The sequence below is a fragment of the Falco biarmicus genome, chromosome 2 (assembly GCF_023638135.1).
Source record: "Falco biarmicus isolate bFalBia1 chromosome 2, bFalBia1.pri, whole genome shotgun sequence".
NCBI lineage: Eukaryota > Metazoa > Chordata > Aves > Falconiformes > Falconidae > Falco > Falco biarmicus.
The window spans coordinates 114,990,444-115,016,912 of NC_079289.1; the positions used below are offsets into that span (position 1 = coordinate 114,990,444).

General features: G+C 45.9%; 2 protein-coding genes across 4 annotated transcripts in view; one reads left to right on the forward strand and one right to left on the reverse strand.

The window, feature by feature from the left end:
- Positions 1-213: 213 nt before the first annotated feature.
- On the forward strand, positions 214-18,795 carry RIOX2 (ribosomal oxygenase 2). 3 transcript variants are annotated; one of them, XM_056329773.1, is made up of 11 exons: positions 217-442; positions 3,914-4,349; positions 5,765-5,884; positions 7,076-7,204; positions 10,118-10,221; positions 13,510-13,612; positions 14,278-14,443; positions 14,953-15,041; positions 16,320-16,430; positions 17,742-17,927; positions 18,304-18,795. In XM_056329773.1, exons 2-10 carry the CDS (start codon positions 3,918-3,920, stop codon positions 17,901-17,903), a joined length of 1,416 nt encoding a protein of 471 aa, XP_056185748.1. In that variant the 5' UTR covers positions 217-442; positions 3,914-3,917; the 3' UTR covers positions 17,904-17,927; positions 18,304-18,795. The 3 variants fall into 3 exon arrangements, with proteins under 3 accessions (XP_056185750.1, XP_056185748.1, XP_056185747.1); XM_056329775.1 differs by lacking the exon at positions 18,304-18,795 and having other exon boundaries at positions 214-442; positions 17,745-17,995; XM_056329772.1 differs by lacking the exons at positions 217-442; positions 18,304-18,795 and adding an exon at positions 1,970-1,987 and having other exon boundaries at positions 17,742-17,995.
- Positions 18,742-26,469, reverse strand: part of CRYBG3 (crystallin beta-gamma domain containing 3) — a 94,602-nt gene continuing 86,874 nt past the window's right edge. Inside the window, exons 19-22 of the mRNA XM_056329771.1 lie at positions 24,964-25,087; positions 22,542-22,700; positions 21,782-21,941; positions 18,742-20,596 (exon numbers count right to left, since the gene is read on the reverse strand). Of these exons, the coding sequence (XP_056185746.1) occupies positions 20,508-20,596; positions 21,782-21,941; positions 22,542-22,700; positions 24,964-25,087 (532 nt within the window). The 3' untranslated portion in view covers positions 18,742-20,507. The remainder of the gene's footprint in view (positions 20,597-21,781; positions 21,942-22,541; positions 22,701-24,963; positions 25,088-26,469) is intronic.

The following is a 26,469-nucleotide window of genomic DNA, read 5'->3' on the forward strand; positions in this document are numbered from 1 at the left end:
CATGCTCAGTAACTTGGGTAGACAAATGAAATATTTTTTTCCACAGGTTACGTTTTCAACTGGTAACCGGTATAAAACTCTGGTTTGGGAGTAAAAAAAAATGAAAAAGTTGACGATAAGTGAAGTTAAATGGCGTGAAAAATCGCCCGCCTTCCGAGCTGCCTCCCTCCCCCTCAGCAGGCAAAGCGTTCGCAGTGGCAAACCGCGCTTCTGCACAGCTCCCGGGGGCGGCAGCGCGGCCCCCGCCGCCACAGCGGCAGCCCACGCAGGTTCGGGCCAGGGGCCGCCGGAGGAGGTCTCGCCCCCGGCCCCCTCAGCCCCGCCGCCGCGCAGCCTCGGCCGTGCCGCGGCGCCCGCAAGCGCCACCTCCGTGACACGCTCCCGCCCCGGCCCGGCCGCCATTGCCTGCCGCCGCCTGCCCCGCCCCGCCCGCTGCGGCCCGGTGAGTGCGGGCCGAGCCCCGCGTCTGAGGGGGCCGCGGGGGAAGCGGGGGCTGATGGCGGCGGGGGGAGCGGGCACGGCCGCCGCCCCTGCGGGTTCTGGTCCCCCTCCGCGGGTGTGGGGCGCCTGGTGGCGGCGCCTCGTGGCTGGCTGAGCCGCCGGGGGAGCGGCCGCGGCCGCCGTGTTGTGGGGCGGTGAGGCAGGCCGGGGGCAGGGAGCGCTGCCTGGTGCCTGGTGCCTGCTGCGGGCACAGGAGCACAGGTGTCTGCGTTTTTGCCTTCTGGAAAAAGCTTAATCGTAGCCTGGTGGGGCCGTGCGGTGAGGGGGAACAGCGGGGGCCGTGTGGCCTCAGGACCGCTGTGGCCTTCTTCCCTGCCCGTTGCTTTGGAGGGCGCTGAGCCCACCTGCAGCTGCTGGGCCGCTTTAGAGGCCTGAGCTTATAAACGGGTACATCTGGTGTGTGAGGTGAAAAATAGTGACGTGAAATACCTGGTTCTGTGCGAAGCAGGGCCCTGTTCTGCGGCTGTGTTTTTTCCACAAGCCCTGTGGAGAAGGACTTGGGGGTATTGGTAGGTGACTGGGTATGACTGGGAATGTGCGCTGGTGGCCCTGAAAGCCAGCGGTGTCCTGGGCTGCATCAAAAGCCTGGCCAGCAGATCGAGGGAGGTGATTCTGCTCTACCTGCTCTTGTGAGACCCCACCTGGGGTACTGTGTCCCCACCACAAAACGGGGACCTGTTAGAGCGGGTCCAGAGGGCCACCGCAATGATCAAAGGGCTGGAACGCTTTTCCTATGAAGACAGGCTCAGAGACGTGGGGTGGGTCTGCCTGGAGAAGAGAAGGCTCTGGGGGGACCTTATTGCAGCACTTCAATACTGAAATACTGTAAGATGCAGAGAGACTTTCTACCAGGGCCTGTAGCAACAGGACAAGGGGCAGTGGTTTGAAACTGGAGGAGGATGGGTTTAGATTAGACACAAGGAAAAAATTTTTTCGGATGAGGGTGGTGAGATGCTGCAAGAGGTTTCCCTGAGAAGTCATGGACGCCCCGTCCCTGGCAGTGTTCAAGGCCAGGTTGGACGGGGCTGTGAGCAACCTGATCTAGTGGAAGGTGTCCCTGCCCTGGCAGGTAGATTGCACTAGGTGGCCGCTTCCAACCCAAACCATTCTTTGGTTCTACAGTTGTAATAACTTAACAAAATGCAACAGAACAGCACACTATGAATAGTACATATCAGAGTTTAACTTTGTGAAATACGGTGTGAGTGAGCTGAGAGGTTGGGGTGATGGATTTAGGTCTGGAATTCAAAACTGGCAATTCAGGGTTGGTTGCATTTTTGTGGCTGGCATTTGGGGGCATCGGTTGTAGATATCAATGCTGGCAGCATCTTCAGGTGTTGCTAGCAATTGGGGACTAATTTTCAGTCTTAATTTTGAAGTATTCCCTTGCGTCATGGAGAACCGTAGCCTGCTGCAGCCAGGAATGTCCGTCCTCTCGGGAAGGTGGTGATGTGGATTCCCTCCTGTAGGACTGAGGTGACTGTAGGTTAGTGTTGAGGGAACTGCTGATGAAACGCTGCCCAGGAGTATAGTGGGTCAATGAGGGTGTCCTGCTGTTGGACCAGAGAACCTAGTACTGCATGTAGATACCAGAACCAGAGTTGTAAGTTTCATGATAAGGGTTCTGTGTAAATAAAAGCATCTTAATAAATGAGAGCATTTACTTTTGGAAGTAAAGCTGTCTTTTTTCCTTACAAATGCATGCTCTGCCTCCTCATGTGTTGGCTTCACAAGCTTGCTCAGACATGCCCTGTGTCATTTTGAGTTGGCTGAGCTGACTTAGCAGGCAAGCTGTGGTGCTAAAGGGCTTGGTGTTGGCTCATTGTCAGGATTCTTAGATCTGCTTCTCAGGCAGGCTTTTACTGCTGCCTGGTGTTCTGGGCTACTCTGAGGGGTGAAATGCTGGTGCAGACTTAAGGCAAGTACGTCTGCACATACTGTGGTGTTAGGCCTACCGTTACTTGATTTTTGCCTTTATTTCCTGAGAACTTGGCAGCTAAACCCTTTGTGAATTAACTTTTTTGTTTTTACATAATGATACACAGCCATATTACCTACCTGGAAAAACAAAGTAAATGACTTCCAACTTTAAATTAAATGACTGTGCTTGGATGAAAGAATTCTTTTTATTCTACATAAACCACAAAGTTTGGTAGCATGGCAGAAAGGAAAGCAGAATCTTACAATTTTAGTTTTTGGTGTAATTGCATAGCATCAACAGAAAGTTCCCTTTCTTATGTAAACTTAGGGTGGCTAAACCTGGGATTTCAAGTATGGAGATCCTGACAGAGGCTGAAATGTGGGCTACTGCTGCTGCCTGGAGAGCATCACCAGGTGCCTGGCACTGCCGCATAATTTAGCATAAAATTGTTCCTAGGGCCTGAGGCTTCAAGTAGGTGCCCGTACTTCATGTTCCTAAAACTTGCCTCACCTGCAGGAGAGGAGCCATTTCACGGGTTTTTTCTCACCTTCAGAGAGAGTTTGCTCTGGGTTTTTCTGTTTCTGTGGAAGTTGCTGTAACCCTCCTGCCAACTGAATCATCCTAGCCCACTGAACCCGGTTACATATTCCTTCTTCGCTCACCGCAGTCTCTTTCAGTTGGCCTCCCCCCTTCCATGCCACATTTCCCTGTGTTTTCATTGTATTCTTGTGTAGCCCTTAGTGCATGATGTGCTAATGCGAGTGTCCCCTCACTGCAGCCGCACTCTTCTCTGTGAGTCCTGCTAAAGCTTTAGTCTGGTAACTGTGCAGCTGTGTAGGCACTGGGTTTATGATGCGTAAGCCAGCTTGAAAGGAAAGCTTAACCTTAACACACTGCGCACCAGCTACTGTGCTTAGCTGGTTGGATTCTGCGCTTGAAATGCCGTACATCCTCCTGTATTGTGCTCTGACTGGAAAGTTGTAAGAAGTCTTCACTGTGCTTTTTTCCCCCCACAATGTTAATGCATTTCAAGTGTAATAGGGTACAAGTTTCTGATCCTGTCCCCTCTCTCCGCCCCCCTCTGCATGTTGCCATTATATCTCTTAATTTTTTTAAGCAGTTCTTGCTACAGAAGACCAGTCTGCCACAGGTTCTTTGTGTGGCTGGATTCCTGCATCTGTAAAGATCTGTTGTGTAGACATCAGGTTTAATTATGTGGGTTTTAGTATAAAGTCTGGTGTGGGATTTGAGCTTCTGTGAGCAGCGGCTCCCAGTAGAGCCCTTTGGAGTTTGCTGAGGTTTGAGAGTATTGGAGGCTTGCTGCGGGCTTTCTTTTTTTGCTGCTTGGAGCAAATAGTGAGCATCTGAAAATGGCTGTTCCCAGCATACTCTGATATCCCACTGGGTAAGGCAAGAGGAGCTGCTCTGGGCCTGTGAGCTCTTGAGGTTGTGTTACTGGTTGACACTTTGATTCTCTCTCCTTTTGAACAGGAACATGCCCAAGAAAGGAGGGAAGCATGCTGAAATGGGAAAAGAAATGCAGGCACAGTGTAAACGAGCAAAGGTGGAAGCGGCTTGCTCTCCGTTGATCATGAATTTTGACAGCCCGGAGAGCCTCTTTGGAAGCTTGATCTCTCCCATCAAAGAGGAGGTGTTTTTCAGGGAGTATTGGGAGCAAAAGCCACTGCTTGTTCAGAGAGATGATCCCTCGCTGGCTGCTTACTACCAGTCCCTATTCCAGTTGTCAGATCTGAAGGAACTGTGCAGCCAGCGTCTATACTATGGGCGAGATATAAATATCTGCAGATGTGTGAATGGAAAAAAGAAAGTTTTAAATAAAGAAGGCAAAGTGAATTACATGCAGCTGAAGAAGGATTTTGACCAGAAAAAGGCAACAATACAGTTTCATCAGCCTCAGAGATTTAAGGTTGGATTATTTCATTGAATATAATTAATGCGTGGTATACTTTGCTTGAGTTGTACTAGACACAGCTTCATGGCTGTCCCCAGTAAATCCAGGGGAAGTGGCTGACATCAATGACCTGCTGAAATCTACACGTGAACTGTATTAATTAAGACATGGTTTATACTTTTGCACTGCCCATCATGTTTCGGTGCTCAACTGTAAGAACAAAATCTGACTCATGCTATAACATTAGAAATTCTTTTTTAAAAAATGGCTTTGTCATGTGAAAGCTTAGAAAAAAATAGATGCACAGAATTGATGATTCTGCATCTGTCTACTTAAATTATCCCTTCTGCCCCACTGTTTCCTTGTGCAAATAGGGGCTTTTGCTTTCCTTTAATGGAGGGCAAGGTGTGAAACAATGTGAAATATTTCCAGGATGCTCCACCGTTCTTGCTAATGGATTGGCTTTGAATTGCACCATGGAAGTGTACCAGCCCATTTTAGCTTAGTGTTCTCTCTGTCTTGTTCTTTTTCATGCCTGTGCAACTTTCATGTATGAGAATGAGGTGGTGGTGTCTGCACAGTTGTGTAAAGGACTCAGATACTTGTGGGTACTTGGATTTAGGTAGTCCTTTTTTTGTCCCATGGTGTCAACATTTAATTTGACATTAACTTAAATGTCACAGTTTAACTGTGAAGTGGTCTGTAAGGACCCAAATACGCAGCTGAGTCCCAAGTATAGTGTTGCTGGCTGATCTCAGTTCGGGTGTAGCTATAATGGCCTGTGGCAGGGGCATCTGCAGGTGAAGTTGAAATGTTGCATGGCAGACGCTGAAATCCAGAGCTGGAGCTGGAGCTGAAGCTGTGTAAAGTCTGGTTGAAGCTGCACTTCTGCAGGTCTGGTAGTTGGCACCTTCTGATATGAGAGTCACCGCTTCGGTGCTTTGTCTGTCATGTGTTAGATGTGGATGAGTAAAGTTTGTTCTCTAATATACCCAAACAATTGGAGTCACTGGAAAAAGGTCTCTAACCTTTGTATGCTGTCTTTGATACTAGCCCATACAATCAAGTCCTGTGTGGTTTTTTATGTGTCTTAATATGTTTTGCTGTTCGTGGGATGATGGGTGGTTTATTTTCCTCTGTTTTTTGCAGCCTAAAAACGGTACAGGGAAGAGAACAAATGTCAACACGATGTTGTGGCACCAGACTTCTTGACTTACCAGTTACCTTCACAGCGGATGTCCTTTGGGTCTACAGTGCTTGCTTTCAGGAGAAACACTCATACACAGCATCCGCCTTCGCATCCTCTGTCTCCTTGTGAGGATGTGATCATTCTCCAGAAAAACCTCGCAAGCGACAGGGAGGCTGTGGGCGCGGCGGCGGTCTGGCTTGGCTGAGCTCTGCCGTAATAACAGGGTTGTTTCTTTTTGAAGGAGGAGCTGTGGAAGATTCAGGAGAAGCTGGAGTGCTACTTCGGGTCTCTGGTTGGGTCGAATGTTTACATTACTCCCCAGGGGTCGCAGGGCCTTCCCCCTCACTACGATGATGTTGAGGTAGGACAGCACAACCTTGTCTGTGAAACTGTGCAGGCTTTTGCTCGTGGCAGTGGATACCTGCATGTGCGCTATTTCACCCCATCTCTTTTGTAAAATAACTTCCTATAGTAAAATGTTTTTTCCACTGAAAACATAATGGTAATTGGTTGCAAGTGTTTCTTTATAGTTGTTTTTCTTTTACAATTTTACTGAAAAGGTATTAATAGTAATATCTAATGGTAATTTAATGTAAAGTGTGTTTCCAGACCTGGTATATCCGTTAGATGAAAAGAGAATTTGTTTTCCCAGCTGCAGAAGCTTTCTAGGACCTTTTTTCGTTTTCCCTTCATTCAGACCCCCAAGAATCTGGAAGTCCTTTTTCCTTCACTAAGTACTTGTTCTTTCTCCAGCTGGACAGTGAAAGCAGGCTGACTGTGCTGATTCCCATTTGCTGGTCCTGCTGTTTTTAGGAAGTTACTGGTATGATGAAGTCCTGTGGTCCAAATGCGTTTTAAATTAGCTTCTGAAAGAAACATTTAAATAGGCACTGTATTAAAAAAAAGTTGGGCCATCCCACTTAAAAAGTCCCCTTTATATGTGTTTTTAGCTTTGTATTATTTTTGTTTCCATTAAATACATCTGGAGTTTCATCTTCCTTATGCTTGTTCAGCAGCTCTGCAGCCTGTGTGTTCTAGTGTATGTCATCAACCCCCAGCTGACAGCATCCCCTAGAAGTTTCTGATGGCCTGTTTGTTGGTGCATGGTGATAAGACCTGAAATTTTGTTTGGCAGGCTTTACTTCGAAGTTAGTTGTCTGGGACTTAATGTAAGTCACTGGAGAGAAACTGGGGTTTCCAGTTGCCTGCCTTAGGATAAACCAGATCACACTTCACAGCTCCTCTCTGTTGTCTCTAAGTAGAGCCTAAAGAAATAGTTCAGATGTAAATTTCTGCATTGTAGACATCTGAAAAATGATATGAGGAATCTTGTTTGCCATGCTGTGGAGTAGGTGAGAGCAGAGGGTGTGAAATCTGTTTCTTCTGTTGTCAGAAAGGCCGCCTGTGTCACTTCTGTTTGCTTTCTGTCCCTGGTTTCTGGCATGGTTTTACAGACTTTCCAAGTCAGGAGAGGGTTTAAAATTTCTGATAGGTTGGATGTGTGAGAGGCAGCAGGGCTTCCTTACTCATTTTCATTTATGACCTTTTGCAGGTGTTTATTCTTCAGCTCGAGGGCGAGAAACATTGGCGACTCTATAAACCAACGGTGCATTTAGCTCGGGAATATAATGTTGAATCAGAAGATAGGATTGGGAATGCCACACATGAATTCACGTTGAAGGTATTATAACTGAATTGCTGTATGTGGTCTGGGCTGTGATTGCCAGAAAAGTAGTCATGTTTAAAATGCTTATTTATTGAAGCCAGTATTCTGAATGATCGTGGTTGTGAAATTGAGCGGAGGGTTGGCACACAAAACACTCTGAACACAAGAAATTTGGGTGATAGTTGTCCAACCTATCATTTTTCAAAGGTATCCTTTGCTTTAGTATTTAAATAATGGACCAAGAAACCAGTTATTTCTGGAAATTCTCCAATATTCTCCAAGTTAGGCACCCGGACTCCTGGATCGTGTTTGCAGAGTTGTGTGCAGAAAAACCACTGGGTTCATATATGGTTATGAAACATTTTTGTGCTTCTGCGTGCTCTTTATAATTCGGCTAATTCTGTGCACTAAGACTTACTGCTTTACTGAAGGCTGTCACTGTTCTAGTGCATTAGATTTAAATATTTATTCTTGGCTGATAAACAAAAGCATTAACTCAATCCCGTATTAACTCACTGTATTAATTTTATTTTTCTTTTTCCAAACCTGAAAATCAAGTGTTTGGCTGTTTTTTTGGAATAAAAAGAGCACTTCATGAAGGTTGATGAGTGCGGCCCCTTTGACAGCAGGGTGTCTGGTACTTGCCCCGTTCCATTTTACGTACTTGTGCTTTTTGAAGCAGGTTATTTACTCAGCAGCCAGCCCTGCTCCGTGTTGGAAGCCTCATTAGTTTCCCTGCCTTGTGGCCTGTCGTAGGGCCGCTCTCTGGAAGGTCTCCGCTCCGCCCGGTGCTCAGACCTGCCTTTGGGTGTAGATATTTATGAATGGTGTGACACACTGGATGTGGTACTGCCATCACTAGCTGTGTAGTCTCACAGGTGGTAATACTCGGTTGTCATGATGTGTTGGGTGATGCAAAGACTAGCAAATCACAGTTCCCTTTTCAATTTCTGGAACATTTTGGGCTGGAATTCAATGGTTTTGATTTTTATGGAATTACGATGTATTCCGCTAGCCGATTTACTGACATGAGCTGAGTTAAAATACTGGCTTCTGAAAAGGGCTTAAAAATTATCCAAGTTTTTAGTTTCTTTTTCTTCTGTTTGATGTTCTTCACTTCCTGTGACCCATTTCTTCCAGGTGGCTGCTGTCAGATTTTGGTTGTCTGTCTGGAGCTGTCTGTGACAGGGATGTTGTCAGATGACTCTTACTTCCTCCCTAAACATCCTTCTAGAATATTTCTTTTATCCTGTTTTCCATTTCTGTCTGCAGTCTGCCATCCTTGGGCAGTTTAGAGCACATGGACCAGTTCGAGATTATATGGGTGGTGTTCTCCCTTCCCACCAAAAACTCCCACCAGAGAGCAAAGGCATGCTGGTTTGTGTGTAAGATCCCAAGCCGCAGTGTGACTTTGGTGATGCTGTGACGGGCTGTTGGCCATGGCTGGTTTGTTATTGCTGTCAAGCCCAGAGCTGATTTGGTAGCTGGCTATCTAGGCACCTTCATGTATGATTTTCCATTTCATTTGCTGGTACTTCTCCCTTGCCTGCCCCTCCTTCCTGTGATTCAGAAGTGAGAAGGTGGCAAAGTGCTCAGACCCACATCGTCTCTTGTCAAATGCCCTCTCCTGTCCCAGTTGGGGTGTTGCTAGCTGGAGTCTGTGAAGATTCTGATTATTTTAATTGAAGAGTGTTGTGTTTACTGGCTCATGTGAATGATGTTGATGAGACTGCCCAGCAGAAAAGGTGAGCAAGAGCTGGGCTTTGCAGCAAAGACTGCTTTGGAAAATCGTGATCCCAGCTTCTTCGTGGTAGGCATGGGGTGCTACAGCATGAACTATTTTTTTTGCAGACTAGTTTGTCATCACTCTGGTAGGTGTTCAGGGCTCTCTTCCCCTTGCCCTGTGTGACCCTCCCTCCAGCTTGTTTTCTTGCTGTGGATGTGAAACATAGGAAATGAGGAGAATTCAAAATAATCTTGGTTAGTGTAGTCCCTGCACTGGTAAGGAAGACAGTTTGTTAAAGGCAGAGAGAGGCTTGCTTCAGAACAAGTAAATTGTACATAGCTCATCTGTGATGCTTTACAGCTTGTTATAAATGGATGAAGAGACTTGATCTTGCAGAGTCCTGTGAAGCCTCATACTCTAAAGAGACCTTTCGACTCAGTGAAAAATCAGGTACTATTCACTTGAAAAAAATCTGTGTTAGACAGCTGGTAGGCTCTTAGAAGTTGGTGATGTGACCAGATTTAAGGAATGGTAAAATGAAAATGGAATCAAATTTCACCATTGTTGCTTTATGATTTTTTCTCTGTGACCATGCTATTCAACGATATAGACATTTATAGAAGCCTTGGAGGCAATTTCATGTGCTTTGCACTTCTGTCTTATCTTGACTTTCCTAATCTAAATTTTTATCAGTGTGGAGATTTAATTTAGATAGGTGAGAAGAAAGATAGGGAGGAGGAAGGCTGTACTTGTTTTTTTCAGACAACAGTGTTGTAAAATTACTATCTTTATAGAATTTTTGGCTCTTTGGAATACTGACCTTTTCTTTTGATGTGATCTGACCAAATTCACTTTGCACTGCTCCTCTGCTAGCCTGCTGTGTTGTCAGCAGGTTCATCTCGGCTGCTTCTTTGTCCCCTTCATGCAGTTGGGTTGGAGTGTGCATGTTCTATAATGTTAAAAGCTTGCTTCCTGTTTTCAGACAGGTGTACAGAAGGTGCAGTAAGTTGGAAAGTTTAAGGTGTTAGACTTCTGGCTTAGAGTGCTTTACTTCAATGACGTGTACAGTGGAGGATCTCTCTATTTTGTAATTTTAAAGAATGTCAGTCTGTCTGCTCAGAGGGTATTTTCTCTATTTTTTGACTGCGATAAGGTTTGACCAGGTGCCCTAAACGTATCAGTTCTCTTTCATTTTCTTGCAGCCAGGTGACTTACTGTACTTCCCAAGAGGGACTATTCACCAAGCTGACACTCCTCTTGGCATCTCCTATTCCACACATGTGACCATCAGTACCTACCAAAACAAGTAATTATTCTTTTTGTTTTGTTTTGTTTGTTTGTTTGTTTGTTTTAGTATGGCTTTTCTGAAAATGTCTTTTGCCAGATGGTGTGTGTGTACAGTACAAACCTGAAACAGATGTTTTGAAGAAGTGATGTCCTGTTTCTTAAAAAAACAAACAAACCAACCACCTTTTAATGAGCTTGGCTTAGCTCTTTTCTGTGTTCATTCTGTTTAGCTCTTGTGTGGTTTGTTTTTGTGTGGGTAACACAGGGATTGGGCATGTCACCTTCCCCCTAGAGATGTGCTGACATGGAATATATGTAGGTACCCCACTATTATATACGTGCCCTGCTGTTAGTAACAGAATCTAAGCCAGTGTTTAGGTAGCAGTAATTGAAAGTTTGGGGTTTGGGGGAAGGAAGGGAGTGAGAGCCTTGTTGTTTAAAGCAGCCTGTTTACTAGGTTTTCATGCAGCAAGCTTGATTGCTTTTTAATTGGTTATTTTATTATTTACCAGCTGTAGACTTTAATGTGGAGCATGTTACAACTGCAAACTCACTGTTGCATTTAAAAAAACCCAACTCTTACCACTGGCTGAAGTTACTGTTCATTTCATAACCCAGATAGTCACTGAGTTACTCCTTTCGACATGTTTCCTCCTACTTTTGATAGTCGCCCACAGCTATTCTGGCAGACTAGCTACGAATTCTTCCTTTGCAAGTATTTTCTACTTATCTGTGTTTTTCATCAACTACCCCCTGCATGCAAGTCAGATTTCCTTCGACACACGTCTGATCCTGATGCCCACTGAAACATTGGCATCCCACAGGCAAATGCTGCTGCCACCTAATCAGCTTCTCAGGTGCTGGGTTTGGAGTCATTGGCCTGAGTTAGGAATTGGGAAGTATTTCTACTAGCCGCAAAAGAGGGCAGAACAAGTCTGGGCCTGTTCAGGATGGTTGTAAGATGAATCTCTAACCACCAGCTGTACCATTCTGGAAGCCCAGGGTGCCAATACGGCTGGTAACTCTTGATGTGGCCAGTCCTCCCAGTTGGAGAGAGGGTTAAGATAAAGACGCCTAGAGGTGTAAGTCTTCATAAAAGTTGGCTTCAGCTGATTTTAATTCACACTCGTGTTCTATTCTTCTATTCAGAAGGCACCCCCCCAAAAAAAACCCCCAAAACCTGTTTTCTGTAAGCTTTGATTGCTGTTGCAAAGAGTGTTTGACTTCATTTGTCACGCAGAAGGCAATATTAGTGCTGAGCCTTTTGGCAGGATTGATGCTTATTCAGGGTGAGCAGTGGGGAGTTCAGTAGCGAGGGATTCTCCTCTGTTCTGCTGCCTTCTGTGTCTCACCGCTTCCTGGTGCTTCTCTCTCCCCTGGTTTAGTGAACTGAACAGACAGAAAAGTGACACTAGAAGTGGGTGGCTTGTTGGTGGAGGCTGGCCTGGAGTGATGTGTTACTGACGGGTGCAAGGAGTCCTCCTGAGCGCACAGGACGGGGTTTGTCCAGCTTGATCTGGACAGAGTTACCGGTCAAGTAGTGTTGGGGAGGTGTGAATTGGGTTCCTCGTAACAGGGTGGCTGGAGACCTGACAGGCTTGCGTGGGGTCAGTGCAGTTTCTCCATGGCTGCCTAATGCCAGCCCACTGCTTTCCTTGAGAAGCGGAGCTGTCAGGGAGCATGTTCCCTGGACACTGTCAGAATGAGGAGAGGAAAAAGGAAAAGCTTGAAGAGTGCTGTTCTAAGGATAAAAAGTAGAATCGTCATCCATTAAGGTTATTGGTAACAAAGCGTGAGAGCCTGCCTCTTCACCTGCTTTCAGCAAGCACAGGTAAAAGGAGCAGCAGTCCTGGTGCAGTCTGGTATTTTGATTTGGCTCGTAGCTGGAAGTATGCTCTGGAAGTGTTTCCTTGGAAAATTGAAGAGAACTCATTGAAAATAGCTGTCCTTATTATGGAGGATGTTTGGACTTGTGAGTGCTCTGGAAGCAGCATGTGCAGAAGGAGCTGGGAGGGGGGTAAGTGCTGGTGGAGGCGGAACTTTCAGGGATTTTTAGGCACCCAAGACAAAAGGGGCTCTGCTGTGCGCTGGAGGATGGTTCCTCTGGGCCAGATCCCAGGACGCAGAGAAAGGGGTTTGTGTGCGTGAGTTCATTATAAGCAGGGCAGTTTGGAAAAGCAATGAACAGCCGAAGATAGTTGCTGGCAGATGGAGATTGGGAGCAAAGGAAAGGAAGCAGTAAGAAATATGTCTAATTCTGTTTAAAATCAGCCAGGGTCCTTCCCTCCCAAAGTATAGCAGACAGTAGAACACTTAAGTGGAGATGATAAAAAAACAAAAAAAAAGACTAACAAGTCATATTTTTGTTCCTTTTTTAAACTGAAGTAGTGTCTAGAGATCAGTGCTGCAAACAGGGAGTGCTGAGGGAGGGCAGGAGCGGAGGGTGAAGTGTTCCTTGGAGGACGGGCCCTGCTCTGCTGCCTGCCCTAGCTGGGTGGGATTCTGCTGGCAGCCTTGGGTGCTGGGCGCTTGCTTGCCCATTAAACCAGCCTCTGAGGATGAGGGGGAGAAGTGCCTGTTCCTGATGAGGTTGACTCAAGCTAGGCAAAGAAGGTGCAGGCAGTAGTCCTCCCTCCCCTCTTCTAGTTTATTCTTGAACTCAGGGAACAGAGATTAAAGGCCAGTTTTGGTGGTTTTTTTGTTGTTTTTTTTTTTTTTTAATGTAGCTAAGAATGGGGATTTAACACATGGAAGACACCTACAAGTTGCCTGTTAGGAATCATTAAAAACCCTGTAGAGATAGGTAGGGGTCTTGTTCCTGGTATCATAATTAAGTTTGTAGATGCCACGTTGGATTTGGTAACACTGGGTACATTTCCTCCGTCGATGTATGTGTCCCAAAAATGCCTCTTAAATGCCACCAGCCTCACGCACGTCATTGTGTGCAGTGAGGCCGCCGCACGTACGTGCGGTTGGACACTAATGGCCACAGTAGGAATTGCTTATGTACTGAGGTCAGCTTTAAGCCGGATCCACTGGTAAATGGAAGGATCTGAATCAGAAGAAACTGGACCATTCTTAAGCCAATTCCTTCCCTCTGTAGGAGCACCACTGACCTGAGCCTAGTGAGGACACAGCTGAGAGGAGTGAGTTATTGCATGAAACTACAGAGCGCTAATGGAAGGGCCAAAGGCACAAAGCAGATGTGGCATCGGAGCACTACATTTCCAGCCCTTGACATGGGTTAGGATGACTGTTTTCTTTCAGTGCAACTATTTTAGCAATTTTTTTTCTTCCTGTCCTTTAGCTCTTGGGGAGATTTCTTACTGGATGCAATTCCTGGCCTTGTGTTTGATACAGCAAAAGAAGATGTGGCGCTGCGGACAAGCATACCAAGGCAACTGCTTATGGTAAGTAGGTGGGATTAAGGGAATAATAGCGTATCCAGCTGAAACTGCAGCACTGAGGCAAGCATGTATCTTGTTGATACGCTTTGAAAGCTCAGTGCAGTGGCAGTATCTTGCCTAGCAGCACAACCGCTTCTTTTGAAGTCTTCAGGATGACTGACCGTTCTGAGGTTTGCTCCATCTGAAGCATTGCCTAGTTCATCGCGCTGCCTTTCTTTCATGTCGCATTGTCCTTGTGTGGCTTGTTTCCTTCTAAAAGTGATGCTACTTGCTTTGAAGCTGTCAGACAGGCATAGTTCCTGTCAGGCCAAGCTTTTGAATCTTTAGAACTTCACAAAGCTGTAAATTGTTCAGTGACCTCTTCATGGTAGTCCAGCTGTGCTGCTGATCAGCTCACCGGCATGCAGAAGGAAAGAGTCTGTCTTTCAAGGACACTTGCAAGTCCTTTGGCATTGCAGGTAGCCCCAGAGTGAGGGAACGTGAGCATCAGTGTGGTGTGTGAACAGCTGGTGGGGAATGTGTAAAAGAAACAAAGTGTGTTGTTTTGGGAGTAAATGTTACCCTTTGCAAAAATAAAAGTGTGTCCAGACTTTCCCTGCTTTAGTGTACCTTTTTAGGCTAGTGTGTTTAGCTTCAATTAATGTGAGAGCAACTCTGTGAATATTTAGCAGGTAGAGGTAGCTGACTCGGCAAAAAACCTGAGTAGTCTTTTGAGAAGGCTTGCAGACCGTCTGGAAAACACCATTGAACTGAGATCGTCTGACATGAAGAAGGATTTCATTATGAACCGGTTGCCACCTTGGTTGGGATGTAACTCTGACCCTTTGACTCCAGGTAGATTTTGAAGTTTCCAAAACTGGCTGACGTGGTAGAGGTGTTGCTAACTCTGCCTCTTATGACTTTGGTGGTTTATGGTGGGTGAAGATCGTAGCCTGGCACCAGCTGTGTGTTGTGCTAGGCAATATGGGTGAATTTGCACACCTTGGTTAATTCCGTGTCTAGTGGAAGAGATGACGTGTGTCTCTGGGTGAAATAAAGGTTGTCCTACACTGAAAGCAGCAGCTTTAATAAACTGCTGTGTACTGAGAATATTTAACTGGTAGATTTTGTCCTTATGCTTTAGCTTGCTATTACAGCTATTTGTAGACTGGAAAGGCGAGAGAATTTAAAAATCTCGCTCTAACTACACTTCCCCACCCCTGGGTTTGACAACATGTGGCTGTTGAAACCTAGGTTATTAAAAAATCTGCCCACAGAGAGTGGGTAGTGCACGGAGGGCTCGGTTTGCACTGTTTGTTTGTCTGGTTTTCTTCCTTTCTAACCAGCAATTTTTTTGTCTCTAGGTGGGAAACTGCCAAAAATAGATAGCCAAATCAGACTGCAGTTTAGAGATCATGCTATCATTACAGTGGAACCAGATCAAGAGAACTCTGTGAGTATAACAAACCACCCTTGTGTGCTCGGGGTGGGAGTGCGAGTGCGAGCTGTGTGAGTTGTTGCTCTGTTGAACTGCTCTAACAGGGTTGTGCAGTTACACGTAGTTGAATCCTGCATCCCATTCGGGTTCGTCGGGAGATCGCGGGGTGGTTTGTTGTTGAGCAGTGATATGGCACACTCTTGCCTTCTGGAGGGCAGCTACAGAACTAAATTTGGTCTGTGATTCTGCATGGTAGATGCATGGTTTTTATCTGAGGTTAGAAGAGATAGAGCATTATAGCTGCTAAATGGCCTCCGTAGCTCTTGAAAATGGTTTTATTTTATTTTCAATTCTTTAAGAGCATGAATAAATTATAAAATCACGTTCCCTAGAGAGAGAATTCTCTTGGTTGCAGCTGCTGCTGACTGTGCTGCATTTAGTCTTCACTCCCAAGTTACCTTAAGTGGGTGCCAGTGGCACTACTAAGTTGCTACTTAGTGGCATCCACAAAATTGATGCTGACATCCTGGGATTGTGTTGTGTGCGGACTGCTTCTTAGCTATGAAGGTTTATTAGTATGAAATTGTAGAAGTGCTTTTTGTTGTCTTAATTTACAAAAATTTACAAAAAAAAAAAAAGGCAGGGATGGGCACAGGATGTACATTGTGCAATTGTTTTTGCACAAGTGAAGTGTTTCCCTCCAAGAAAGACATACTGCAATTTTCTGATTTTTCTCTTCTGTTTTGTTTGTATCCATACTGCTGTGAGACTGCGTACGTTTTGGAAACTTTTTTTTGCAATTTTTTTGCTGCCTTGCCTTCTGATGTCATACAGGTAAACCCTGAATGCCAGCACACATGCAAGGCTTGTGTCCACAGCTTCACTGTGAGACCTGCCCACAGAACCTTGAAGTGGTTCGTGCAGCTTTGACCAAGGAATAACAGGCACGTGAATTTTAAGACGGATGTGTATCAGAATGGAAACCTATTGCTGCACACTCGTTCATCAAGACTTTCTTGTGCACCACAACTGGCCTGTTTTCTCTGCAGCACCAGGCCTGTGAGCCTAGTAGAGGCAGTACTAAGGCAGAAGATTATAGGTCGGAAAGAAATTTTCAGAGATGTTTTGAAGACTCCCTTATCGCTGTAGCAGATGGCTGTTGGCTCATTCAGTTAGGGAGGTGAATTGCTGTAACAGTGGACTCCAGAATTACGGAGCTAACGCTGTCACCTGACTGAGATGGTGTTGAGGGTATGGATCACATGTAACCGTTTTCTTCCTGCTGTCTTTCAGGATGAAATTCGCAGAGAGATGGTTTATGTGTATCATTCTTTAAAGAACAGGAGAGAAACTCACATGATGGGGACAGAAGATGATGCTGCTGGCGAGGAGGGCACATTGCAGGTTGGTTCCCACAAACACACCCCAAAACCTGCCGTGCCCTGGTGGGTTTCACTGCATTCGCTGAGCCTGACGGAGGTGGTAGCGGGGGCCTGGGTGCTGCTGTGTTCCTCAGCGCCCGCAGCGTTTCTGCCCATCCCCTGCACACCCAGATGAGCTCAGGCTGTAACACAGAGGCAGTCATTAGTTGAGCTATGTAATCTCATGCTTAATTAAATGTTTTTGAGGTGTTAATAGGATTTCTTGCACATGCCTTACGTCCTGGCTAGCAAAGCTACTGCAGTGGCTGGAATAGCTTCCATGTCCTTTAGCATATCCTTTACTAAGGCTGCTGGATACATTGGCATATGTCCAGTCGTAGCAGGGACCGCTGTGCCTCATGCGCGATGTTCATGCCACGGTGGGTTCTGTAGCCACTAGAACGTACCACAGAAGGGTGCCCATTTTAGGGTGGGGTGGGTCAGCATTGGGAGTAAAGGGTTAACTCTTACTGAAACGTGAGGAGGAAGCTTTTTATATTGTTAATAACGCTGCAGATGAGCCATCTGCATTCTTAACTCCGTGCTTTCGCTCCAATTCTAAATACTCCTGAAGAGTGGCTGTGAGCTCTGGGACGTTTTGTTCGACTTCACGAGGGTAAGGTGCTCACTTTTAGGTCTGTGACTGGAAGCGCTGGAATACAGGTCTGCACAGCTAACCCCCAGAGAGGCAGACCAGAGCACAGCCTGCTCTTGTCCAAGTAATTACAGCAAGGCTTTTTGCCAGGCGGTTACTTACCTTTTAAGGTAAATCTCATCAGTCCTCTAGAGTAGAGAATGCTGGTAGCCGAGGTTGTGCACTGGCACCTGTACAATGTGTGCACAGCCCAGACAACACCGTCCTGCCCTTAAAAGACACCATGGGAATGGAGGTCCTCTGGGGTTCTGTCAAACTGTGTCCGAAGACTGCATGTGGCAGAAACAAACTTGTATGACCTTCCAAAAATAATGGGGAAGGTTTGACAGGAGTGTAAATTTTAAAGTTATTTCATCTTCAGTGTGGAATCTGCATGAGGAAGCCACACACCTTAAGCCTCCCTACCTTACAAGGCGTGCTAGAACATGTAAGAGATTTCAGCTATTTTTTGTATTAAGAAAGGTGGCAGGGTAATACTGCACCTTTGGAGAATGCTCTCAGAAATACCACTGTGATGTGGAAGAGGAGTTTTACCTGCTGATCAGTACCTACAGCCTAACACACTGTCGTGTAGTAGGGGAAACTGCACTTAGCTGATGGATTTAAAAAAAAAAAATTATTTTTTTTTTTCCCCCACAGCAGACTCATGGACTGCGGTTTCCTTTGTCATACTTGGATGCACTGAAGCAGATCTGGAGTAGCAGCACTGTTAATGTTAAAGAGCTTAACCTTACCTCAGATGCGGAGAAAGAAAACCTTGCCTTGTCGCTGTGGACTGAATGTCTAATTGAAGTTATTTGATGCTTTTGTGACTTAGTTGCTCCTGTAAGTACTACTTCTGGCCATTACGCGTCCCTTGAGAGAAAGGCTTATTAAATGACTTTATCCATCCAGCCTTTGGTTCGTAGTGCTGTCCACAAAGCACTGCAATACACATACTTTGCTACTTTCTGGTGCCAAATGTTACTTTTCTTTCCTTAGCTTTGGGAAAATGGGCATCGGGAGAAACAAGTAAGCGGCTCGTTGCCAGTGAGCCATAGCTCCATGTCTGTGGGTGGCTGAAGTTACGCGTAGGAACACCGGTGCTGTGCTATCCCCTGTCCTCTGGATGTATGCCTGGAGGGGTGGACATCTAAGGGTACGCATACAGCAGGCTCCAGGACCTTGTGCAAAACCCAGTAACTTGGGTTTTCATTTGTAGAGTTCACCAGCAAGAAAACCTGTTTGCACCGAGAGAAACAAAAGCTGCTCAGCAGAAGCTGTGTATGTTGTTTGCCGAAGGGGGCCAGACTTTGCCCAAGAACACCCCTTTCCTCTCAGATGCTGCCACCACTGGAATAAAACCCAAACAACAGTATTAATAGTATTTAACCTCGACCTCCCCCAGCACCAATTTAATATGAAAGTAACCCAAGCCTGTGACCGGAATCTGTATCTTCAGTGCTCACTCCAGTGGGTTTTGATGGGAGTAGTATGGTTATTTAAATACTTGAACATCAACATTTAATATACAAACTAATGTAACAGCACAGTCCGAGTGCTTACTCCTTTTTTGTCCATTTGAAGGGAAATATTTTACTGGAATGTGCCTGACTATTGCTGTATTTGGTCTGTTAAAAAAAGAAACCACCAAGCAAAATGTTTCTCCTAAAAAATATTTTATACAATTAAAATACACATGCTTAGCATTTTACATTCAAGATCTGTTAAGTACAACAGCCTGCTTTGCTTTGTTATATAACACTGACACACCAAACATGATCTAGTCATTCCTGGTTGAGAAGACTAAAACTTTCTACACAGCCTTTTAAAATTTCATACACATGTAGAACACTTGCTATACTGACTGGCTTACATAAAAAAAGCTAAACATGTGCTTTAGTTGGAAAAATACATACATACATTTGAAGATCTGTTACTTAAAACAGCAGATTTCTGATAAATTTTGAATGTAAAATAGTAAGTGCAAGTAGATATGTGTTTTTGTTTTTTTTTAAATAGTATTATATAGAACTCCATACAAAAATAGACATCCATATATTTCATTTCTGTGGCAAACTTCAGGTTACGTGTTTTTATTTGCTTGGGGATGAATCCTGTTTGAATGCACAACTGGAATAGTTAACAGCTTTTGGAAACTAAAATACCTGTCTTTAGCTAACAAACTTTTTAAATAGTTCTAGAAATAATACCCTGAATATACAAATAAGGAAAAAAAAAATACGATATTTTCAATGAAGTACATTAATTTAGCGATGCTGAAATCAAATGTAGTTACCAGTGATAAGTGTCAGGTGTTGGCAGCCCTACACAGCTCTGCAGCTCCGCCTCGCGTGAGGGCTGGTGGCACAGTGCTGAGGTCGAGGAACATCCTCATCCTCTGCGCCGAGGTGTATGTGCTGGGCTGAGCCACAGCAACGGGAACATGCAGTCACGCTGAGCTTGTAACGTTAAACAAGTGTTGAAAGGGAGGCTGCTAGCACCTTTGAAAATACCTACTAGGGTGAATTATTTTCTGAAGGAAGACATGATTTCAAGACCAAATTACATTGTATTAAATTAATCTATATACATCAGAACAAAATACAGCTAGAGTTAAAATCGTCACTGCTCTTAAGTGTAGCTAGCCCTTGCAGAGGCCTAGCCTGACCCAGGCCCGCGTATTCTCTTCTGATACATGCACATACGGCTCCACGTTCCAGGTGATCTTCAGTGATAACTCACGATTTCACGGGTTGGAAACAGGCCGTGGGTCAGCAAGACCAGTTCCTGACTCTGGCAGTCCGGTACGGTTAAAACAACTGAAGACAAAGGCCTACCAGCAGCGGCAGGGGTGAGAGGCAGGTTTTCTGTTGCCTCATTTCACATGCTGAGCTGGTAATTCCAGTTCAAAGTTGTCTTTATGAACAAAATAAATTGCATTTTAGCAAGAGATACGATTTGAGCCTCGGGATCGCTTGAAGCCAAAACGGTTTCACTCAGGCCATAGAAGTCCAACTCAACCTTTTCCAAGCTCATCAGTGCATTCGTTCTTCAGGGAGCTGCTTCCCTCGGTCTGAGAGGAAGGCAAAGACAACATTTCTAAAGAGCCTCTCCCATATTGCTTCTTGTGGCTGACAACCTGCAAACCCGATGTCTAGTCTTTTGCCTTTACTGTTAATACTTCAGATGACAAGTAACAGTGACTTTCATAAGAATGGCCTCTAAGAATCACCTTCCTCGCAGGAAGACAACCTCCCATCTTCCGCATCCGTGCAAAATTCAGTTGGTTTAGAGTTGGTGCTCGGTACCAAGAAAAGGAGAGAGGAGCTGTTGCTTAAGGTTCCAGTGGTGTGTGACTTCAGTAGTTGTTTTCCCCCTCCAGGTGTTTACCCACACAAGGTCCATCTGTGTGGCGGGTTTTACTCACAGTATTTCAATATCCCATTTTTGTGAACATTTGTCGTCTATCGGCTGATTCATAACGATGTGATTCTTGTCATAGTAACTGCCTCCTTAAAAACAAAATCACAAAGGAAAAAATTTAAAAAGAAATACTCAGAAAAGTCTACACATCATCTTTAGTAAGTGTGACTAAGTAGGAAAACCAGCTGAACAACAGAACTTCGATGAGGTTGGGGGCTGGTGTCTGCCCCGCTGCCTCTGTGTGCTCGTCTCCTTCAGCCACTTGCCAGCTTGGGCTCGGAGGAGCTCCGCACCGCGCACCGCAGACCTCACACGTACCTCTGGGCAGAGGCAGCACCTCTGAAGATTCTGCTTTTGGCAAATATACTCAGATACTGAGCTCCCACTACGTGTCTGGATGGTTGTGTGCATTGCTCTCGCAGAAACACACAGATTCACGGCTACAGGTGAGATTATTTGGTGTAGCAGATCTACGTCAACCACAAACTCAGGAAGTTCTTAAAATTTCCCTCCTTTGAATACACGTAGCATGGAAATGTCAGTGCGCTTTTATCATTACACCATAAATAAAAATCCATGAAAAGGAGCATTCCAAAGCGCTATCACGTGCTCTCTCTCTGCCACCAGCCTTCAACATCGCATTTTGCAGCAACCTAGGCAGCGCCGCTCTCGGCTACCCTGGGAGCTGCCGCCAGTGCGCCGAGACCTCTCGGCTGAGGGGACAGCACTGCAGAGCTCCCAAGGTCATTACCAGCCGCTGCCCCACAGCTTCTCCCTAGGGGTGACACCCTAGCGCCAGCAGCAGGGCTTTAACAACTTGTGCGTGAGGAACAGACATTCTCCAGTCGGGTAGTTCGACCGGGATGGCTAACGAGGACTAGGACTTGAGCAACGACAATTTTAACCAGCCTGAAAACATTAACGGGCACTTTTCTCTTTTTGAGCCGCATCTATTCCGTGATTGCTTTTCCTTCACCATTTTGTCCTCTGTAACTTGCATTTCTTGCCATTGGCATCACTGACCTGCCTGAAGTAGAAAAGCTGACCTGAACAAATAAACCCCTGGGATCGAAAGAACAAGGATTCCCTGTGCCCTCTGGTTTCTTGTCCCAGTCGTCCCACTGTCAAGCAACTGGACATAAACCTAACAGGAAAGATGGGATTCAGTACTTAACCTTAAATGCAAAAAGGGCTGGAATATGGCAATTAACCTCATCAAAAAATGCACTTAGAACATGTGAGGCTTAGTTGGTTGTTTTCCTTTCTTAAAATACCTTTAATATCGAGCACCAGTTGTTCGCTGAGGTATGAACTGATGGTTCCATCCTCATTGAGTCTCCACTTTTGCCTGTCCTTCCCATGTTCTGCCCAGAGCGCGACTTTGGCCCCAGGCACATCTCTGCCACCAATGACATCCAGACAAGCGTTGTTAGCCTAAGGAACGAGAGAGGAAGTGAGATCCAGGTCACACAGCCTCAGTTTTGTGTCGGACGAGCTTGTCTCGGGCATCGAGCATATTGCAGTAACTGCGCTTAGAGCTGGTAACAAGCCTGGCAAGCAAGCTAGGGAGAGATTATTCACCAACTGACCAGCTGCTTGAACAAAGGGCTTTGTTACTTCCCATGTTTCTTACTATGATAAATCAACAGGTTTTTTACATTAATAACAGACTACCAGGAGCAGCGTTAATAGAAAATAATTTGCTTTTTTCATGTACTACTTCTCAGAGAAATTCTTAACTCTTTGGAGGTAATACACTTAAACTCGCGACTTTAGACAAAACCAGGTTTCTACTGCCAGGAATGTCAGTCCCGTTAGACAGATGTGAAACGCAGTCCAGCTTGCCAAAGCAGACGGATCAAACCTGCCCGTGCACAGCGGGAGGACGCAGGTTGTAAGAGTTTTGGGTTAAGGTGCATGGGAGAGGCCAAGAGCTGTCCTGGGGCCCACGCTAGCCTACAGTAAAAGCAAGAAGCGAAGGTGCAAGGACAGCGGGCGATACAACCCCCCTGCGCCCAGTGTCCGGAAACGCACCTTGGATTTGAAGAGTCCACGACAGTAGTGCCAGATCTGGGTGTTCTTGCCGTTGTACGGGGATGCGCACACTGAGGTTGCTCTTATATCCGTGAGGCTTCCAGCAACCGTCAGGTATTTACCTTGGGCTCGGTTCCTCACTCGGAGGTACACTGCTGGCTGCAACAGCGCGAAGGGAGCCCGTTACAACACACGGACGGGGGAAGTCGATGTGAGGATGCCTCCCCTCCATCTTACAGCGGTTTTCTAAAGTTTACGTTCCATTTCCAGTTTCAGACAAGGATGTTCAATGATTTTTTTGTTGGGAACAAATGGGCATGTAAAGCAGCATAAGTGTTTTTCACATGCAGATAAGACAGCTGGAAGCAGCAACGGCAGTTTTGATTTTTTTTTAAAAAATGCATTTACGTCTATAGAACTAATTCCAGTGATATGCAAATCTCTCTAGTTCAGCACATTTCACTCATTCCAAGGCCAGTAACTGGGCTGTGCTCCACAAGCTTTTTATTCTCTGGACACAAAACTTACTGAGCCACATACCCAGCAGCTTCAAGCTCCATTAACTGGAATATACGGCAGAGAGTTACACCGTTGCTTTGGAAGGTACACAGGGAACAGGGTACTGACGTGGCATCCCTGTTTAGTCAGTTTACTCAAAAAATAAGGAGATTTTGTAGGGCTACTACAGGGTTTGAGCTTTTGCTCTGTTACTCACTGATTTTGGCACAAATAAAGAGCCGTGAGTCATAAAGGGCAGCTCTACTGGAACCCCAGCTCAGGCATGGGTTTTCTTCTGGGAGCTTTCAATCTCCTTTTTTTTGGTATTAAAACAAACCCGAAGGTACTAGCAATTAAGCCTCCCACCAGGCAACGTGTATTAGTGTAGTGCACAGTTATTCCTCACAAGGAAGGGTTTGTATTATGAAGTCACCGAGCAGAATTTTTGTTTCTCCTTTTGCTTGATTTTCCAACATTTCACTTGTTCTTGTGCTGCCTTTTACACCGGCAGACTTGACTATTTTTGTAGTTCGTAACGGAGACGGAAGGAAGAAATACAAAGCAGTGCGGGTCTGTAGCATTACTCCTGTCTCAAAAAGAATTATGCCCACAGAAGTGCCGAGCACTGGTAGCTGACTGCACAAAGTCAAGGGAGCCCTCAGCCTGCGGGATTGAAACCAAAGCAAAACCCCCCAAATCACTGCACAACCCCCACATGCCAAAGTCCCAGCAAAGGACCTGAAGGAAGCCTTGTAACACCGCTAACGGTTGCAGTGTGAGGAAGGATGCTACCAAATACAAAAGCTCTTCCAGACAGAATTCTCTTTTTAAGATCAGCACCAATTATTTTCATTATTATTTGCAAAAGCTGAGCCAAAATAGGATCCTTTGGCAGTTACCAATTCCAAAGAATTCCAGGGAGCTATTAACCTCTTAGACTAACAAATCATCGGTGGGGGAAAAAACCACAAAATTCCTTTACTTTTCCAGGGGTGTGGGGAAGCAGATAATGCGTAACTAAGACTAAAGATTATTACTTTTGTTCACTGCTGGGTTTTCCCAATTGAATCTAGCGTTCAAAAACAAAACAGCACTTGCCACGATGTGGAAACAAGTTGTTCTGTGAGAAGCAGCTCTAACAAAACCTCTTTTCCAGTGGAGTTACTGCTCACGTTCCCTGCCACACTCCCTGTCCTCCTCCTGCCTGCCCAGACACTGCGCTCCCGCTGCGGCATGGCTGGGCACGCGGCAGCATGTGCTTTGACTGCTGTGGAGCTCACGTGTGCCGCTGATAACCTCACACACCTTGGAAAGGCACAGAAGCAGCACTGGACCTGCTTTTCCCTGAATGAGGGGCGTTTCCCCCAGTCTTGCTTCTCCATCCATCTGCCTTTCACCAAGCTCCTAAGACCCATGTGGTCTGGAGACCCGAATCTTTGAATGAGATTGACATTGGCATTATTTGGGGTGAGGCAGGGAGGGAAAACCTGGTGGGGCTGCGTAAATTTGGCTTCTTTTGGAAATCCAGGCTACAGCACAATAAAATTTGTTCTCGCTTCCATTCATGTTAATTATGAAACAAGCCGATGTAGAATTGGGTTTCTCATTATTATTGTTGTATGGCAAAAAGGTAAAAATAGAGCATCTACAGAACATGCTAATGAGCCATTCAGAAAAACAAAACTCAGCTCCAAGAAACTAGGAATTATTTCCCTTTAGGAGCCTAACACGGATCTCGGGAACTGCCACTAGAGGACTTTTCTGCTTCAGTAATCTTCCAGTTGGCCCTTCTGCCTGTCATCATTTGGCCTGATTTAAGGAGCACGATGCACAACACCATTACACCTAGTGATAGAGCTGATACTTGTGCCCTAAACCCTGTGCAAAAAAAATAATTAAAAAAATCCTCAGAGTCTCACGGTACCTGCTTAACAGGACGAAGGGAGCCAATTACTTTCCAGCCACTGTGTTCATTCCAGTTTGAAATCTCACTGGGCTCCAGCAGAATCTGCTTTCCTAAAAAATTACATCCCTCGTATGCAATCCACCTGGATACAGAAAACAGAACATGAAAGGCTACACGTTACCCAAAGCAAAACTTAAGCTACAGGCCAGCGTTCAGCCTGGGCTCTTGAAGCCCCCAAACCTCCCCCGAGTAGTGCCAATACCAGAGCTCTTACCACCACGCCACAAAACGCACCATCCGTTTCAGTGGTTTAACTTTTCTAAATGAAGCCCTGTTTTCTGTTTGTCTGCCTGAAACTTGTGAACACCGCTCCGCACCCCCGTAATTTTCCCCACAAACACGAGTCTCTGCATGAGCCCCGATGGCAACAGCGCAGGTTTCAGTGCGTGCACTGGGAAACTAGGGAGCCACACACCAGACTGTGCTACTTGCAGCTTTGCCTGCTCGTACATATTAATTATGAGAGGATCTTCTCCAGTGTTTTCTTTTGTTCCAGTTAAAGCTTTTTATAGCTATTCCGCGTGTCTGAAAACACATACAAAATTTTAACTCTGTAACCTGTAGATTGCTGTTACAGCCTTTCCTGCAGTGAATATATCTGAGAATTTATGGAGAAGCCTGAACCCTTTCACCCAAGAGTTAAAGCACCCGCACGTACAAATCCCTTGTCATCCAGGCATCTGTTCAGTAAATACCGCCGTGCTGCTTCCAAAGGCAGCCTCAGGATCACAGATCGGTTTTGTTTATATCAATAGGACATTGTTGTGCAGACAGTGAATCCTAAATGCTTGGCTCGCTAACTCATCTGAACACAAAGCAAACACTGTTCTCCCCGGGTTACCTGTTGTGCAGGCCAGCTGCTCGAGAACCGGAGGGATGGCTGCACGCTGGAGCCCGCTGCAGACACCCACAGCGCTCACAGCACCTCTCCTTTGCTTTCCCCCACCGCAAGTCATTTGGAGAAACTGACGGCCAGCCTTGTGCACGACTCCGTGGAGGCTGAAGTGTGCCACCGCGAGCTGGCTCCCGATGAGGCTGCATCACTGCTGTTTCTTCAAATTAAGTCCCAAACCTCCTGGCTAACAGGTATTCAGAGCAGCCTGACCACCACTGTGCGTTCCTTACCCTTCTAACACATTCCTGGCTTTTTTTTTCTTGCGATAACTTTCTGTCAAGTCACCGAGAACTCGCTGTTAAAATTGTTCTCGGAGCATCAGTCTCATTTGAGATGCAGTTCAAGGCAGACATTTATAGGGAACAGAGATGGGAAAGACTGTTACAGTGATAACCACGTGAAGCCAGCTTGGGCTTCTGGCGTTCAGCGACAGAGACAAAACTCATGTCAGCTCTCCCACGGAGCAGCACCCTCCGCTGTGCCATCCCTCCCACAGCTCGGAGCGCCTCAGCCCCCAGCCCCCTTCGCCAAGCCACGGTCTAGGCTCCTGCCATTTCTCCCCGTCAGCC